The 19,310-nt window shown below is 43.3% G+C and overlaps 1 protein-coding gene across 4 annotated transcripts; it reads right to left on the bottom strand.

The window, feature by feature from the left end:
• Positions 1 to 304: 304 nt before the first annotated feature.
• LOC116861244 (zinc finger protein 239-like) lies at positions 305 to 13,177 on the bottom strand. Of its 4 annotated transcripts, none has more exons than XR_004381451.1 (5): positions 13,065 to 13,177; positions 7,989 to 8,850; positions 6,745 to 7,876; positions 6,302 to 6,396; positions 305 to 1,268 (listed from the first exon to the last, which is right to left on the bottom strand). XR_004381451.1 is itself a non-coding variant. In XM_032847795.1 (4 exons), exons 2-3 carry the CDS (start codon positions 8,790 to 8,792, stop codon positions 7,871 to 7,873), a joined length of 810 nt encoding a protein of 269 aa, XP_032703686.1. In that variant the 5' UTR covers positions 8,793 to 8,850; positions 13,065 to 13,177; the 3' UTR covers positions 6,882 to 6,898; positions 7,844 to 7,870. The 4 variants fall into 4 exon arrangements, 2 of the variants coding, with proteins under 2 accessions (XP_032703686.1, XP_032703687.1); XR_004381452.1 differs by having other exon boundaries at positions 7,844 to 7,876; XM_032847795.1 differs by lacking the exons at positions 305 to 1,268; positions 6,302 to 6,396 and having other exon boundaries at positions 6,882 to 6,898; positions 7,844 to 7,876.
• Positions 13,178 to 19,310: the final 6,133 nt, after the last annotated feature.

The following is a 19,310-nucleotide window of genomic DNA, read 5'->3' as shown; positions in this document are numbered from 1 at the left end:
CATGGAGATCTGCCATAGATATGTATCAGTTCAACTCGCCCATGCAGTGACCTGACAAAGTCTCTAATAACACTTGTCTTCAATTCCATAAAAAAATGCTAAAGTGACTGTTGCAATTGGGTCAATTCTCTTTTTTTAAGTGATGTCTACACCCAATGTGGGACTTGAACTCACAACCCTGAGATCAAGAGTCAAACTCTTCTAACTGAGCCAGCCAGGTGCCCCAGTTGGGTTTTTTCTTAATGGTGATGTTTAATGTTTAAAAAAAAATCCTGGGCCTTTACCACATTATTTCACAATTGACATTTATATTTGTTTTGTATTCTCTGATGTCTGGTAAGAGACAAGTTCATTGAAAGGTTTTCCCACACTCGTCCCACGCATAAGGCTCCTCTCTAATGCAGACCAGTGTTTGGTAAGATCTGAACTATGAAGGCTTTTCTGGATCACTTACACTCACAGAACTTTTCTCTGTATGGCATCTTTGATACACTTTTAGAATTGAGCTAATGCTGAAAGTGTCCCCAGAGCAGTCGCACATCAGGGTTTTGCTCTGGTGTGGATTTACCAATACAGAAGACTGATTTTAGTGAAGGCCTTCCCACATTTTTATATTTATGGGTTTTGTGGTAACAAGCACTCTTTCTAAATGAAGACCTCCCTACTTGCTCCTGTCCAAAGTGAACTTATATTTAATGAGACTTGAGCTCACAAGGAATGTTTACAAACTGAAGGTATTCCCAACAGTTCTCTGGTATCTGACAAGACCAGTCTGGTACCTGAGGTCTTCGCCACACTCTTTACTCCGCTGGGACTCTTCTTTGGGATGGCTTCTCTGTTGTGTAGTGAAATGGGACTTGGCTTTACACTGAAGGTCCTTCCAGACTGTGATGACTCGTAGGGTCTCCTCAGATCTGGACATGCTGGTGCTTGCATGCAGACTGCTGGTGTTCCAGGGTTTGTATTATTAGAGACAGACACTTGAGATCACTCATTTTACTAAACAGCTGCTTCTTTTATTAGTTTATTACAAGTTGAAACTGTACGCAAGGTGAAGGGAGAATTTCCCACTTCCAGAGCAGGGACAGAAGTAAACTTCAGAGCAAGTTCTCCCAAGTGCCTTAGGTCTCTTTCTCAGAGAGATACTCTGCTTGGCTTGAAGCAATATAACCTGTGATTCTTCAAAGAGGCTCCTCCCTCACTTGGTGATGAACTTCTGCAAAACTCTGCTTTGAAATGGAACCTTGTTTACGGCCAGGAGTCACCGTCTGAAAGAACAGGTTGATCATGAAATTAGCATCTTTTTCCCTAGAGGCAGAAAGAAGTCAAACATAACAAATCAGAGTAGCCTACAGAGAGAAATCACCTAAAACATGGATTTTTATATGTGGAAGTTCTAAGTAAGGATATATACTTGCTTTTTCATTAATTTCTGCTCTTTAGTATTTTCTTCTTTTTCCTTTGGGTTATTTTCCTGTGTGTGTTTTATTTTTTAAAGTAATCTGTACACCCAAGATGGGGCTCCAAGATCAAGGGTCACATGCTCCTCTGAGCCACCAGGAGCTCCTTTTCCCGTGTTTTGTTTGTTTGTTTGTTTTTGGCTTCCAACAAAAGATAGTTATTCTCTCACAGTTCTGGAGGCTAGAAGTCCCTTTTTCCATGTTTTAAAAGTTCTCAAAAATGGATGTTTAGAGCATTTTCTTCAGCTTTTCTTCTTTTCTGTAGCATCTGTATTTTTAAAAAAAAGATTTTATTTATTTACTTGACAGAGAGAGACACAGCGAGAGAGTGAAGACAAGCAGGGGGAGTGGGAGAGGGAGAAGCAGGCCTCCCGCTAAGCAGGGAGCCAGATGTGGGGCTCGATCCCAGGACCCTGGGATTATTATCTGAGCCGAAGGCAGACACCCAACGACTGAGCCACCCAGGTGCCCCAGCATCTGTATTTTTTTTTTTTAAGATTTTATTTATTTATTTGAGAGAAAGACAGTGAGAGAGAGCGTGAGAGGGGAGAAGATCAGAGGGAGAAGCAGACTCCCCATGGAGCTGGGAGCCTGATGCGGGACTTGATCCTGGGACTCCAGGATCGTGACCTGAGCCAAAGTCCGTTGCTTAACCAACTGAGCCACCCAGGCGCCCAACCTGCATCTGTATTTTTAAATGAAATAATTAACCTAAGGAACTTGAAAAAGCACCTGGCACAGACTAGGTCTCAATAAATGGAAGCTACTACTATGAGTACATCACTTTACTTTACTTTACTCCTGTAAAGCAGGAGAAGTAGAATAGGAGGAAGGTACTGGGAAGGAGACATATTTATTCAAGATCTCCTGTGAACATAACATGTAAAACAGATTAAAGGGGCCATCACATCTACGAAGCATTTTACTCTCTCTCTGGAGAGATTATAAAAATCTCAAAGCTGCAAGGAATATTAGAGAATATTTGGCCTGTCTCCTTTATTTTTAAGGATGCAGACACTGAGGCCCAGCTAGGTGGTATGAGTCTCGTCTAATAGAGTTACTTAGAGGTTAAAAACAGGTTGAAACCAAGGGCTCCTGGATCTCATGGGGCTCTTGGATCTCGCCTTTAAAGATTTTACCAGTGTACTACACTGGCTCTTAGAGGCCACTGTGGTACATAAACACCTTTATATTAAAACTCATATTACAGTTAGCTGTTAAGAGAACAGACTGTCAGGTTAGACTTCTGGTTTCAATTCCTGGTTTGATCATTTCCTAGCTGAATGACCAAGTTTTTTAATGTCTCTGTTCCTCATTTTCTTCAGCTGTAAAATGGGAGTATAGTAGTATGTATCTCATATCATTGTTTTTTGTTGAGGAAAAAATATACATAAGGCACTCAGAAAAAGCCCTGACACAGATAGCATTCCATAAACATTGGCCATCATGGTAGATATACTATCTCCAGGTAAATTACATTATTTTTTTCTTAGTTACTCATTGCCATCTTTGTAATTAATGAGTTTGCCCCCACCATATAGTTAAGAAGGCTGGTCATCTGACCCACTTTGGCTAATGAACTCTAAGTGGAAACCACATACCCTCCTCCTGAGTATATGCTGTAGAAGCCGTCGTGTGGCCCTACCATTGCTTTTCTTTTCCTCCTCAAGCCTGGATCCTGAAGTGGAGAGAATGTATCGCGGAGCTGCCACTGACCCACAGCCGACACATAACATAAACAAGAGTATGTTTCGTGCTGTAAGTAACCGAGATTTGGGGCAGTAGCAGAGCAGGGCAGGGGAGGGAGGCGGTGTTGATTACATAATACAAATCTAGTTGGTCATAAGTAGCCCAAGCCAACTTGTACAATCTCACAGCCCTTCACTGCGCCAGCTGCCAGGTGTGACCGTGGTCCGTTAACACAGGCAAACAGGAACATAACAGCTAAGCCTTTCATCGCTTATGCACTGCCGTCAGCAGGACGTTCGACAAGAGAAAGTGCCAGTGACTGCAGTGTTCCCGTCTACCCACCAACAGTGCTAGGCGAGGGTTAGGTGGATCAGCACACGTGTGGGACCGTGTGATTGCCAAGAGAGCACTTAACAAAAGGGTCCAGTCATTTTATGGACCTGGCGGCCAAGAGGAAGAAGAGGGGGAAAGGCTGGGAGTGGAAAAGTACTGAATACTGAGTTAGAGCTGGGAAAGTGTCTTCAAGTTCCTTCTACCCCAAGAAGAGAGTCTTGGCAGAGCTGCTTGAGCAAGGCACCAGGGACGGGCCTCCAGATGGAGCTGCCTGGGCTAGCAGGACAGAGATGCCCAAGAGCACCACTGTCCCGGCAGTCCTGAATCCTTGCGTGCAACTCAGACTGCATGCACGAGCTGTGCCTCCGAGTCTAGTGCGGGATGGCAGCTTACCCCTACAAGGGGCAAAGCATTTCTAATAGCCTATAATCAGGTCTAAAAAATCACACACAGAAATGGAGCCAGACTCCTCAGGTAAGATGATTGGTTCCACCGAATACCTAAGCATAATGTAAAGGTACAGTGATTAGGAAAAAGTGATACTCATGCAAGGAAAGGCAAATAAACCAATGGAACATAACAGAGAACCAGAAACAGATCTATGTGTATACAGACTATTGATAGAAGACAAATGAGCACTGTACAACAGTGGGGAAAAGACAGTCTTTCCAATAAGTGATGCAAGATAAACTGGATATTCACGTGGGAAAAGAATGAAATTTAAGTACCTCATTCATACATAAAATCAATTTCAGCTGAATCACTATACTGTATACCTGGAACAAATATAACACTGTATGTTAAATACAATGTGATTAAAATTTTTAAAAATAAATTTTAAATGGATTATAGATATAAATGGAAAGGCAAAACTGTATGACCTTCTTTTTTTTAAATTTTATTTATTTATTTGACACAGAAAGAGAGAAAGAGATCACAAGCAGGCAGAGATGCAGGCAGAGAGAAAGGAGGAAGCAGACTCCCTGCTGAGCAGAGAGCCTGATGTGGGCCTCGGACCCAAGACCCTGAGATCATGACCTGAGCCAAAGGCAGAGGCTTAACCCACTGAGCCACCCCGGCGCCCTGTATGACTTTTTAAAAAAAGATTTTATTTATTTGAGGGGAAGAGAGCGAGAGAGAGAGAGCACGAGTTGGAGGGAGGGGCAGAGGAAGAAGCAGACTCCCCACTGACAAGGGAGCCTGATGCAGGACTCCATCCCAGGACCCTGAGATCATGACCTGAGCTGAAGGCAGGCCCTTATTTGGCTAAGCCACCCAGGTGCCCCCAAACTGTAAGACTTTTAAAGAGTAGGGGTGCTGGGTGGCTCAGTGGGTTAAGCCTCTGCCTTCGGCTCGGGTCATGATCTCGGGGACCTGGGATCGGGCCCCACATCGGGCCCTCTGCTCGGCGGGGAGCCTGCTTCCTCCTCTCTCTGCCTGTCTTTCTGCCTACTTGTGATCTCTCTCTGTCAAATAAATAAAATAAAATCGTAAGAAAAAAAAAGAGTAAATATAGATTAACCTCATGAACTCAAGGCAGAGAAAGAATTCTTCAAAAGACATACCAAACAAAAAGACACTAAGAAAAAGATAGGTAAATGGGACTATACTTAATTTAAGAAACTAATGCTCATTAAAAGGCATGATTATTAAGAAAACTGAAAGGCAAGCCATAGAGTTGGACAGGGTATTTGCATTTTCTGTGAAAGGGACTCATATTAATAATATGTAAATAATTCCTACAACATGTGCAGGAATCTATAAATGAACTTTCCATAAAGAACCCCAAACAACCAACAGGCACACAGTGAGCTTGTCTGCTCTGTGTCCAAGAGATGGGACCTCATCTCGTAAGACTTTCAAGGGCATAAACAACACCAACAAGTGGCCTGCGTCAGAGTGCGGCCCAGGTAGAGCAGGACACGCAGGAGTGCGAGCGGCCCAGTGAGGGCTCTCTCCCAACAATGGCAGAGTTACAAGGAAAATGCACTTCTCACTGCATTTCAACACTAGCCCAGAGAGGCTGTTTCACACTTTCAAGCATAAATAACAAGGAATCTCATGGTCTGGTCCACAGCTGTCTCCAGTGTGATCTGTCACTATTTCCCTATGGTACTCTATAACCAGGGAAAACCTCCCTCATTTCCCCCAGACACATACTTTTTCTTTTTTTTAAAGATTATATTTAATTATTTGAGAGAGAGAGAGCACATGAGTGGGGGAGGAGCAGAGGGAGAGGGAGAAGCAGACTCCCTGTTGATCAGGGAGACCGACGCGGGGGTCTCCAGGGCCCCAGGATCATGACCTGAGCTAAAGGCAGATGCTCAACCAACTGAGCCACCCAGGCGCCCCCAGACACATACCTTTTAGCATGTGATTCCCAGTATACCTTCCTTCATCCCTTTTCCTGTGGCTGGAAAACTCTTCCTAGAGTTTTCCTCTTCCTCCAACATTTCTTCCTTCTCTGAGACCTTACCAGCCCTTCCACAAGTGGCTGTTACATCTTCAGTGCCAAGCCCTTTGTACAAACCTAGTGGCTTTATCACTGCAATTGCTGTTTTCATCCGCTCTCTTCTCCCTGTCCCCAGTCAGACTTTAAGGCCTAGGAGAATAGGGAGCTTTTTTCATTTATCTTTGTATTCCTAGTGCCTGGCAGAAGGCCCAGCCCACAAGAGATGATCATTAATACCTTAATTTGAGCTCATAAGAAGTAACCATGTTACATGAATCCTGATCTCCTAACACTATGCTCGTCAGTAAAACAATTTTTTTTTTCCCCTCCAGAATGTCTGCCCCTTCAAAGTCTTCAGAATACTCACCAATTAGTGCTTGGGATTCAGCTGTGCTGGTTTGGGGTGGGATGTGGCATCTCTTCAGTGCTGATCCCAGAAGAGTCTGCCTGCAAAGCTCCATCCTAGGGACAAACTAAGACAGCTGGGGCCAAAGAGGTAAACACTAAAAACACGGATAACAATACAGAAATAGGGTGGCAGGGAACTCTCTCTAGGGCGCAGGAAGGAGCAACCAGTCTCCTTCAACTGTCAAAAGGCAGCAAGAAGGGCAGAGGAATTCATACTCTCAAATCCTAGGGTTTTGCCGAGGCCCTCAATTTCTGCCTCTAAGTATGTACCTTACTCCCTCTTGCGTGCCCCATGCCCCAGGTGAGGTCCTGTCTCAATTTGAGCACCATAACCATGACCTTCTCTGTGTTTGGCCCCTGTGTCCATGCCTACAGCTACCTGAGCAGAGGGGTAAGCACTACCTCAGTATCGGAGACTCCGTGACATGCTTTTCCATATGCATCTCAGACTTCAGTGCTTGGCAGCACAAGCTGGTACAAAGCTTCACGGACCCCAGCGTGTCTATGGGCTGAGTGGCCGGAAGGGCGGATGAGAAATTCTGGAAACTGCGCATTCCTGTACAGCACAGTCATCCTACTCTGAGGAGTGAACACCATTTCACCTTCCCAGAGAATGTTTCCTTCTGCCTATCTACACTGTGGACCAAAGCAATCTGCAAGTTCTATTAATTTGGTGTTCATCTTCAACTGCACGTGATTTAGCTTCAAGGATCAAAAGAATTTCAGGCCTGTTACCCAGGAGTTAGAAATCACTTCCTACCACTTCTCGAGTCCACCACACTCCGTGTTGTTAGCAGGCATCAAACTTCAAGGAGTCACTCAAACAGATCCTTGAAAGTCACCCTACAACCAATGCCAACTCAGCTCAACAACAGCTCCCGAGTCTGTCCATCCTCACACCTCCTGAATCTGCAGATGCCATACCGCACTCTGAGAAACACCAAATATAAGGGTTTGGAGCACCTGATGCGTCTAGAGGCTTTTTGTTTTTGTTTTGTTTGTTTTGGTTCAGGAAGCTCAGTCAAGTTTAGGGGGCTTATCGGATCAGTAAGTCGAAAGGCCTGGGACTTCGCTGGTGAAGAAAGAATGACCCTGAAGAATTATCGACTGGATTCCTACCTAAAAAGAGGCAGTCTATCTTCTGCGGAGGAAGTTACTAACACACCTATCTAATTACTCCTGAGAGAACAGAGGTACATCCAAGGCAAAGGAAGGAAAATCAATTGGTTAGTATTTCCAGATACAACGAGAATATGTGGTTCCTGTCCCACCAATCAACACAACTTCCAATTTCAAAACTTAATCAGTTTTACCCATGATACTAGTAGCAACAATAACAAAGGCTTGTACACGAGAAAAACAAAGACAGTGGTTCAATTACTGACGTCTGCTCTTACTAAGCCAAAGTAAACTACATTATGGTATATGTTTAAATGGCTTTACCTTATGAGTTGTAAAGTGGCAATCTCAGAAGCAGATGTGATTTTAGAACTTTAGTTACCATTCTGGAGTTATTTCCACTGACTTCTCACTTTAATATTCTGAGGGACCAAGTATCAATTAAATTTTTACCATACCCTTCTTTTGGTGTTAAATTCTGATTTAAAAAAAAAAAAGGCCTTTGAATATCTTCACCATATAAATCACTGCGGACACTTTCCTTTGGTATGTATTTTCTGGTGTTTAGTAAGATTAGAACTCCCACGGAAGGCTTTCCCACACTCCTCACACTCATACGGCTTCTCTCCAGTGTGGATTCTCTGGTGATGGATGAGGGTGGAGATTTGGCTGAAGGCTTTCCTGCATTCTCCACACTCATAGGGCTTTTCTCCAGAGTGAATCCTCTGATGATTGATAAGGGCAGAGTTCACGTAGAAGGCCTTCCCACACTCCTTACACTCATACGGCTTCTCTCCTGTATGGATTCTCTGATGTTTGATGAGGGCTGAGCTCACGCTGAAGGCTTTCCCACACTCAACACACTCATAGGGCTTTTCACCAGAGTGTATTCTCTGATGCTTGATAAGGTCTGAGCTCACACTAAAGGCTTTGCCACACTCATTACACTCATAGGGTTTCTCCCCATTGTGGATTCTCTGGTGGATGATCAGGTGTGCCCTCACACTGAAGCCTTTCCTGCACTCATTACAAGTATAGGGCTTCTCGCCGGTGTGGGTTCTTTCATGCACTGTGAGGGTTGAGCGCACACTGAAGGCTTTTCCACAGTGATCACACTCATAGGGTTTCTCTCCAGTGTGGATTCTCCGATGTCGAACAAGGCCTGAGCTCTGAGCAAACTTCTTTCCACATTCACATGTGTGCCGTCTTCCTTCTGTGGGCCTGTCCTCATGCTTTTGTACCTGGTTTGTACACTGGGAAGTTTTTTCATACTCGGGAATCTGTAATGTATCCCTATTATATATGCTGGCGATCTGCTGGTGTGGGTCCATCCTTACAAAAATCTTCCCTTCAGAATTGCCACCTTATTCATACCACTGGCCTTGATTCCTGAAATAATAACAAACAGACTTTCAAATCGTATTTATTCCCTGCTGCTAAAGCAATAAGACAGGATACAGACTTACTTAGAACTCTCAAACATGTTTGATTAACCCAGGACACACCACTTGTATGACAATCAGATCAGATGTTTTATTTAGTCTGTACGTTGTAACATATCACAAAACTAACAGAATGAACATCTGACTCAAACGTCTATTTAAATTCTACCCTTTATAAAGGTACCTAAAGCACAGAATCTGGAATATAAATGAATATAAAAATAATACATAGTTCCTACTTACAGAGACTTTCTATCATATTTAACTAAATTGGGACACAAGACAGGAATTGAAGAGATTTGTGAACAGTAGAGCAGATGAAGAAGTATTCAAATATCCAGTGGGAAAAAGATAATCTCTTCAACAAATGATGTTGGGAAAATTGGAGAGTCACATGCAAAAGAATGAAACTGGACCACTTCCTTACACTGCACACAAAAATACATTCAAAATGGACGAAAGCTCTAAATGTGAGATAGGAAACCGTCAAAAGCCTAGAGGAGAACACAGGCGGTAACTTCTTTGATATTGGCAGTAACTACTTCTTACTAGATATGTTTCCTGAGGCAAGGGAAACAAAAGCAAAAATAAACTATTGGGACTACATCAAAGAAAAAGCTTCTGCACAGCAAAGGAAGCAATCTACAAAGCTAAAAGGTAAGCTATGGAATGGGAGAATATATTTGCAAATGCCATATCAGATAAACAGCTAGTAACCACAATCTTTAGAGAACTTACACAACAGCAACAAAATAATCCAATTAAAAAAATGGACAGAAGACATGCTTGGGTGGCTCAGTGGGTTAAGCATCTGCCTTTGGCTCAGGTCATGATCTCAGCATCCTGGGGTTAAGCCCTGCATCAGGCCCCCTGCTCAGTAGGAAGTCTCCTTCTCCCTCTCCCTTTGCCTCCCCCTCCCCCCCAGTTCCTGCTCTCTCCCTTGAATACATGAAATCTTAAAAAAAAAATTAGAACTGAAAAAAAAAAAAAAAGATACATATGTGGCCAACAGACACATGAAAAGATGCTCAAGGGCTCTGGGGTGGTGTAGTCAGTTAAGGGTCTGACTCTTGGTTTTGGTTCAGGTCCTGATCTCAGTGTCATAATATTGAGCCCTGGATTGGGCTCCTGGCTCAGTGTGGATTTTGCTTGAGATTCTCTCTCCCACTGCCCCTACTCCTTGTGCTCTCGTTCTAAAATAAACAAATAAATCTTAAAAAAGAAAAAAAAAAGATGCTCAACATCACTCATCATCAGGGAAATGCAAATCAAACCCACAATGAGATACCACCTCACACCAGTCAGAACGGCTAAAATTAACACGTCAGGAAACAACAAAGGTTAATGAGGATACAGAGAAAGGGGGCCCCTCCTACACTGCTGGTGGTGCAACCACTCTGGAAAACAGTATGGAGGTTCCTCACCAAGTTGACAATAGAGCTCCCCTACGACTCAGCAATCACACTGCTAGGTATTTACCTGGAGAATACAAAAACACTGAGTCAAAGAGATACATGCACCCCGATGTTTACAGCAGCATCATCTCCAACAGCCAGAGTATGGAGCCCAAATGGCCACTGACTGATGAATGGGTAAAGAAGAAATGGTGTGTATATATACACAATGGAATATTACTCAGCCAGAAGATGAACAAAATCTCACCAATTGCAGGGGCGCCTGGGTGGCTCAGTGGGTTAAAGCCTCTGCCTTCAGCTCAGGTCATGATCCCAGGGTCCTGGGATCGAGCCCCAAGTCGGGCTCTCTGCTCCGCAGGGAGCCTGCTTCCTCCCCTCTCTCTCTCTGCCTGCCTCTCTGCCTACTTGTGATCTCTCTCTCTCTCTCAAATAAATAAAATCTTAAAAAAAAAAATCGCCAATTGCAACTTCATGGATGGAACTAGAGAAGTGGAGAGAAATACAAATACTGTATGATTTCACTCATATGTGGAAGTTAAGAAATATAAAACAAAGGGAAGATAAGAGAAAGACAAATCGAGAAACAGACTCTTTATTACAGAGAACACAATGATGGTTACCAGAGGAGGGGGTGGGGAGATGGGTTAAACAGGTGATGGGGATTAAAGAGTGCATTTGTCATGATGAGCACCTGAAGATGTACAGAATCGTGGAATCAATCTTATACACCTGAAACTATTATAATACTGTATGTTAATTAGCTGGAATTAAAAAAACTAAAAATTTAAAAAATGAGTGTGTTTTTGAATAGGCTAATATACCTGTTGGAAAGTCAAAATGCTCTAAAAAGACAATTAGAAAGTCTTGTTTCCACCACGATCCTCCTCAGTTTACCACCCAAGCAGTAAACATTTTTATTAGTTTGTTGTGACTTTGAATGTTTCTTTATATAAACATGTATTTTTAAAAAATATTTTATTTATTTATTTGACAGAGAGAGACACCGCGAGAGAGGGAACACAAGCAGGGGAAGTGGGAGAGGGAGAAGCAGGCTCCCCACTGAGCAGGGAGCCCAACTTGGGGCTCGATCCCCGGACCCTGGGATCATGACCTGAGCTGAAGGCAGATGCTCAACAACTGAGCCACCCAGGTGCCCCCAAATGTGTATTTTTTAAAGCATCTGGCTGCCTTGCTCCTGTTGTGCGGTGGGGTATGGTCCACACAAGTCTGACACAGGTTTGTTGTCACGTGGACACTACCCTTTGTGGCTTAGGAGCTAAACCATCTTACTTCCACTGTTGTATCATGTTCCTCTAAGTAACACCTCCCTGGTACACACCTCTTATCTCCTTTAATCCTGCAAAGATGACGTTACAGTCCTTCTCTCATATATAAGAAAACTTAGAAGCAGACAGATTTTTTGAGGTTGGACAACTAATCAAACAGCAGAGATGAAATTTGAACCTATATCTATTGCAGTCCCAAATCCTTCCACTCTGCACTCAGAAACTACTTCTTTTTTTTTTTTTTTTTTTTTTTTAAAGATTTTATTTATTTATTTGAAAGAGAGGCAGTGAGAGAGAGCACGAGCTAGGAGAAGGTCAGAGGGAGAAGCAGACTCCCCGTGGAGCTGGGAGCCCGATGTGGGACTCGATCCCGGGACTCCGAGATCATGACCTGAGCTGAAAGCAGTCGTCCAACCAACTGAGCCACCCAGGCGTCCCCAGAAACTACTTCTTAATTTATAAACACTATTCCGATAAAAATACCAACTTTTTTAGAAGTAGATTTTAACGTTCACATAGATAAGTAAACAAGCAAGACTCCCTGGAAAAACTGTGAAAAAGGAGGGCAATGGGGCACCTGGGTGGCTAAGTGGGTTAAAGCCTCTGCCTTCACCTCATGTCATGATCCCAGGGTCCTGGGATTGAGCCCCACATCGGGATCTTTGCTCTGTGGGGAGCCTGCTTCCTCCTCTTTCTCTGCCTGCCTCTTTGCTGACTTGTGATCTCTGTCAAGTAAATAAATAAAATCTTAAAAACAAAAAAAAGGGCAATGAAGGAACACTTGTTCTAAATTATCTTAAACAGATTATAAAGCCTCAGTGGGAGAGTGTCATACTGGCGAGTGAGACAAATGGCACAGAATAGAAAGTCCAGAAATAGATGGAATCAGAGGCAGAAATTTAGCACTGAACAAAGGTACTAAATCAGTAAGAAAAACATGAGTAGAGTCCTCAATAAATGTATGGCAAGAACAATGTAATCAACTGGAAAAATGTTAAACTGGATTCCTTCCTTGGTCTATACACAGGTAAATAATCCAAATAAATTGAAGTTGTGTTACAAATGTAAACTATAAAAAGTACCATAGGAAAATGGGGCATCTGGTATATATCTCTTCCATACAGAGAACCAAAATTCCTGCAAGGTAAAAGAAACAAAACCATCTTAAGCAGACTCAAAGAAAAATAAGTAAAAAATGGGAAACATATACACAACTTATGGCTCAGACAACAAGCAGCAAACAGAACTCTTGAACAATAACATACTGTGGAAATGACAGCTGTGAGCTGGGTGCCCTACTTCTTGCTCCACCCTCACTTTGAATCAGATTCTGCTGAGAATTCATAACAACACACTTATCCTGATCTTGTAAAATAAGTTAAAAAAAAAAAAAATCTCCCCAGGTCCCTCACTTCCAGAGCCTTCAGAAGACCACAAAATGTCAAAGTTTTAACACTTACAACCCTCCTGTGGGGTAAAGGGTCCCTATGGTTGATATTTCAATGGTGTATTCTTGGGTAGGAGCTCGAGAGACAGTGATTCTTCCTTTGCTCCTAGAGCTGGTATTTCTTGCAACATTACTTCTTAAATGTGTGCAAGACCTGGGACCTGGAAAAAAAAAATTAAACACATGAAATTTGAATGAATCATTGTATAAACAAATGAATCAAGAAAGCAGGCTCATCCCAGGGAGTTACGGAGAAAAATAATGACAACCAATATCTAGATACTACTTCTGTCCCTATAATCTTGATAACAATTCTAGGCAGGTGCTTTTATCATCCTCATTTACATTTGAGCAAATGGAGGCACAGAGAGATTAAGTGATTTGGCCACAATCACGGGTTTAGACCTACATGCTCAAAAATAGAAGAAAAATAAAAAAGACATGTCTCAGAGACTTAAGAGTTTTATGAGGACTTAATGAATACCTCTCCCTTCCCCTGCTGCTGTCTGGGTTCATCCAACACAGCCACTTTCTCAACCACCCTTCGCCCTTCTGCTGGTTCCTCTCCCAGACCGGCCTGGCACGCCTTAGTTCTGACGACAGTCAGAAACTGGTTTCAGCCACTGTCAACAGAGCTGCTGGAACCAGCTCAGAGACAAGAGTTTTCTGGTAACAGAATTCTTGAAACCAGCAAAACCAACTCTATTTCTGCCACATAGTTTTGGAGTCTGCAATTTGGTAATATTCCTCTTTTTTTTTAATTTAAGATTTTATTTATTTATTTGACAGACAGGAGAGCACAAGTGGGGCGGGGCGCAGGAGCAGCAGAGGGAGAGGGAGAAGCAGGCTCCCCACTGGGCAGGGAGCGCCTTGTGGGCTCGATCCCAGGACGCTGCCAAAGGCAGAGGCTTAACCATCTGAGCCACTCAGGTGCCCCTGGTAAGATTCCTCTTAAGGGCCTCTTTTTTCGTTACTCTTCTTCTGTAAAAGAAACACTATTTTACTCAAAGAAAAAGCAAAGACTGCCATAGCTGCTACACTAACTACCGAGAGGATGGGGAAAAAGAACTCAAATAGGAGGCTAATTTGCTAAGAAAGGCTGTCACATCGCCTGCTGGGGTAGCCCACATGGCCTGTGCCACGGACTCTCCCCCGCCGTCATCGCAGAGCACTCCCGGGCCCAGAGAGAACAGCTGCACGGTGGCTGCGAGGCGGTTCTGCGCGGGAGTGGGTGGAAAAGTGGCTGCTTTCGGGGACGGGCGATTACCTCCCGCCAAGCCATAGTAGAGGTGTGCTCTGCTTTCAAGAGAAACGTCCTGGCAGAAGAAGTGGCAAGCGAAGCCGCTCTTAAATACTCCTTTCGAGTCGTCTGCCGTGTCCCCCTTTCCTTTGGAAAGGCGAGCTGAGGGTCTACGAAGAGGGCACGGTGTTGGGACTCAATAAACCTCGGGAGGTCATAGGAAAGGCCAGGCTTACCCCAAGAGGGAGCAGCCCCGAAACGCGAGAAAACCCCTCTGGCCAGGCCGCACCTGGGCGTCGCCTCGCGACCGGAGAGACCGACGTCCTGGCCCCCGCGGACTCCGCCCGGGAGAGGTATGCTACACGGGCAGGTGCCGCCAGCAACGTCCGCCATTTCGCCGCACGCGGACCGGAAGTTCCGGCACTTCCGGGGCGGCCCCCCGAAAACTCCGGCGGGCCCTCTAGCGACCCGGAGCGCCTGTGTCGCACTTCTCGCGCAGGTGCTTTCTGCTTCTGATTTTGAAAGTATAGCATGGACGACTCTTGAATTTTGGAAGATCTCCAGGTGGGCCCTACAGGATCCCTAAAACCGACATGCGGGACTGTAGGAGCTCGGAAAACCAGAGCTGCAGATTCTCTGTGGTTTTAAATTAGGGACCAGGTCCAGGAGAGCAGGGCTTTTAAAACTTGACTGTGATAATACAGCAAACGCCCTCAAACTATTTCCGTAAGAATTTAACTCAAGACACCAGTCAGTATACTTGTGTAGACATACAAGCTGATAAAAGGAGTTCCTAAAATGAAACATTACAGTTGTAAGTAATAAGTATGAATCCATTCCATGGCAGAGTACAAATTAAGAACATACTGCAAGGGTCAGACTTGAGGGTATAACCAGCTGCAAAAGAAATGGGCAAAGTAGCAGGTCTCTTTCTACCCGTACCACCAACTTTAACGGTTGACCCAATGCAAGCCACATGGCCCCTCTGGACCACCACTTACAGAATCGGTTAGAAAATGATCTCAAACATCACTTCCCAGACTAGCATTCTACGGACTATGAATAATTAAACACCATAGAAATGCAGTCATTTTTTCGGTGTGTTTACACACTGAAACCAATTGTCTAACTTATGCTGACCCTTTTCAAATCTGCTTAGGTGACAAAGGGCTGCAAACGATTAATGTTCTTAAAAAAACCTTTTTAGGGGTGTCTGGGTGGCTCAGTGGGTTAAAGCCTCTGCCTTCGGCTCAGGTCATGAACCCAGGGTCCTGGGATCGAGCCCCACATCGGGCTCTCTTCTAGGCAGGGAGCCTGCTTCCCCCTCTCTCCCTGCCTACTTGTGATCTCTGTCAAAAAATAAATAAAAATTAAAAAAAACACCTTTTTAACTATAGGAAATCACATTTTCTCCTTTGTGTCTGCCTTCCTATGTAAGATTGTCTGTTAAAAACTTTATACAAGTGGGTATGTGTTTTACTTGGCAAACTCTAACATTCTGGCTTGCAGCTTCCTTGGAGTAGTTAATCCTGTTTAGAGGGATTGCCAGAGGGACAGTGTGAAGGTTATGTGTTGTCCCCAAAGGTAAATCGGTTATAAGTTAGAGGCCCCCTGCTGAAGTTTTATCTTTGATTCTACATAATGAGCCAAGATAGGGAAGGCTAGCACTAGATTTGTAGTCCTAGAACACCTATTTGGTAGAATGATGGATGCAGATCTGATGCTGAAAGCAACCTTGGAACACCATCCTCAACCATTTTATGACTTACCATCACCCCAACATGTATAATGCTGTGAACTCCCATCATTTAAAGCTTTTTCTTTTCTAATCTTACATACTATAAAATATCTAAACAAGATTCCCTTAAAGCTTGCCATAGTTAATTTTTCTAACTGCAGTGCTGGTATTCATCTCTCTTCTTTCTCCTATATATCTTAAATATATCTAGACCAGGGCTTCTCATGGCACTATTAAACATACAGAGCCAGATCATTTCTTTTGTTGTGGGGGCTGTTTGGGCATGCAGGATGTTAAGCAGCATCCCTAGCCTCTATCTGCTGGACGCCAGTAGCATCACAACTGTCCACTGATGATACAACCAAAAATATCTCCAGACATTGCCAATTTTCTCCAGTTGAGAACCACTGGATATAACCTCAGATATAAAAGCCTATTCTCAAGCACTTTTGCAATGATAGCTTTAACACAGAAATCTCTAGTTTCTTATTATTTTCTCCCTCAATGAACAAATAAGTTTGGCTAAACAAATGGAGAGCTTCGTATTTCAGTTTTTGCATATATTCTCCTAAAGTTGAGATTTTTTTTTTAAGGTTTTATTTATTGGAGGGAGAGAGCCGGGGTGGGGGGCAAAAAGAAGAGGGAAAGGGAGACGCAGACTCCCCACTGAGCGAAGAGCACTGATGATGCTGCAATGGATGTGGAGCTTGATCCCATGGACGTGGAGATCATGATCTGGGCCAAAGTCAGATATTTAACCAACTGAGCCATCCAGGTGCCCCTGAAGTTGGATTTTTTAGTCTTAGTCTGAGGAATAGGCAGTTATAGATGTACATACAAAGTGGTAAGAGAGACATATAACCTTGAAAACAGCTTAAAAATTTTGTAGAGAACTCCATAAATAATCCACACAATGATTTGACAAGCATTTATTAAACACCTACTGTGTGCTCAGCACTGTACTAGGCACTGGGGGGTGCAGAGATACAAATGTAAAAGTCATCATTCCTGCCCTCAAGGAGCTTACAATTTAATTTTGGAAATAAATACAAATGTGAACTACAATACAGAGTGCTAGAAAATAATTACAAAGCAACATATTAGTAGTGCATGGACGACAGTACAAACTCAAAGGATAAGTGCTAAGGCAGCACAGAACAAGGGAGGTCTCAGTGTGAGAAGTCAGGTAGCGCTCACTCAGAAGTACAAAGAAGCTAGGCTTGAAGGGAGTGATGAACAAGAGCTGGGGCCAAAAACAATCTCAACAAAAGATACTGCAAGAGAAAGGCACAGAGGCAAGGGCTTGTAAGACAACAGTGTGAACGTGGTGAGTCGAGCTGAATATGCCAGAAAATGAGGCAGAGGCAGATTAAGCATGAAGGGCAAAATAATGGTAGAACTTGGAACACTAGTGCTCTGATAAGAATTATCTGCCAAGTGTTCTGGACTAAAAATGGATTCTAAGGAGAATCACCTTAGAAGCATGGGGAGGGGGATCTTGAAACCAATGAAATCTTGAAATTTCTTGAAATTTCTCGAAATCTTGGAAGAATGAAATTACAATCACCTGGGCATCAGAATATATGGATCTGCAGAAGGCTACAAGGGGATGGGAGAAATGTGAAAGATCCAGCCTCACGGAGAAAACTAAGAACTGGAATGTAGAGTGGAGGGCAGAAAAAGACAAAGACAACACTAAGATGGTGATAAGAAATAGGAAAGACAGGGCACCTGGCTGGCTCAGTCAGTAGAGCACAGGACTCGCGATATTGCGGTCATGAGTTTGAGCCCCACGCTGGGTATGGAGGCCACTTAAAAAGAACAAACAAACATACATAAAGGGGAATAAGTCTATTCAGGATAAAGAAGCTAAGCAATAATGCCTATTTAAAAGGAAAATGGGAGCTGGGGGATAAGCATGATGAGGTCTGTTTTCAAATACCAAGTTCTGTAGGTATCTGACCCACAGGGTGGGAAATATTAAGTTACTGAAATGAAATACAGAAGATTAAGTGTAAACAATCAAAATAGGTAAGTACCAGTGAATCAGAAAAAAATACTGGATAAAATCAAGACATGAGGGTTATTTCCTGTGGAGAGGAGAAACAAGACCAATAAAGAAAAGCTAGAAATTGGGGAAAATGATCAAGAAGGACCCCCCAAGCCAAAGAAGAGAATTCCTGGTTGCAGGGTCAACTCAGGAGTGTGAAATATAGATCGAGAAGGTCAAGAACTCAGAAAAGGCATTGAGATTTATCCACAGGACACTTAAGTGGAATACTGAGTACAAATGCCAGTAAGAAGTTTCAAGAGTATAGTAATGAGAAAATGGGGTTGAGCGATGGATGGTACATTTGAAAAACTGTGAGTGGTTGAAGAAAAAGAGAATGGCAGTTGGACATGGGCAGTGAAGTGGAAGGTTCTCTACACTTCATGCTGTAGGTAAGTTTTACTGTCATCCCAAATGACCATATGCCTGGCCTGGCATGGCACATGGATATTTCATTTCCCTCCACAATTCTAGTTCCCTGGGGCAGTTTAGGGAGAAATATACTTGAATCTGTACATTACTGCTTAATCCTCTGAGTTACTTTTTTTTTTTTTTAGTTACTCTTTTAAACATGTTTTATGTGTACATTTAACTTTCTAGTACTACAAACATCAAAAGTATCAATCAAAATAACATTTTTAAACCAATTTTCCAGTAATTGCAATGGATCTGTACTATACTATACTCTACGTTCCCTTCCCCAGTAGCTCTTATGGCCAGGGATACCGAATTTTCAGATGGCTGGCCAGGGTCAGGGTGTTCATTAGAGACATGGTAGCACAGTGGTCAACAGCACTGGCTCGAGAATCTGACACTGTAGGGCAGAGTCCCTACTCTGTCACTTCCCAGCTCTATAACCTTGGTCTACTCACTCACCCTTCTAAGCCTATTTCCTCATCTGTAAAATGTGGGATATACTATCTATCAGAGCCATGAGAAATGCTTAGCATATGGCTTGGCACACAGTAAGTGCTTAATAAATGACAGCTATTACTATTTAGAGGCTCAGGACCAAGAGTAAAGCTAACTGCTCTGTATGGGAATCACCCACCACATTCTAGCGCTGCCATCTTGCTCAATGGCAGAAATCTTTGAAACCTAAGACATGTCTTCTAGGACTAAGTTGAATGGCCGCAGAGTTACAGAAGAACCACTTTATCATGCTGGGCCCTAAAATGAGATCATGATAGGAGAAGAAAGTATTGGTGAACAGTTCATCTCAGATGAAGAG

This window comes from Lontra canadensis, unplaced genomic scaffold, assembly GCF_010015895.1.
Source record: "Lontra canadensis isolate GAN:19392208 unplaced genomic scaffold, GSC_riverotter_1.0 scaffold194, whole genome shotgun sequence".
Lineage (NCBI taxonomy): Eukaryota > Metazoa > Chordata > Mammalia > Carnivora > Mustelidae > Lontra > Lontra canadensis.
This window is presented reverse-complemented; position numbering and strand designations above follow the sequence as displayed.

Bases quoted from the DNA above. Each gene is read 5' to 3' on its own strand.
- LOC116861244 (XM_032847795.1), bottom strand. From the start codon at position 8,792: ATGGACCCACACCAGCAGATCGCCAGCATATATAATAGGGATACATTA.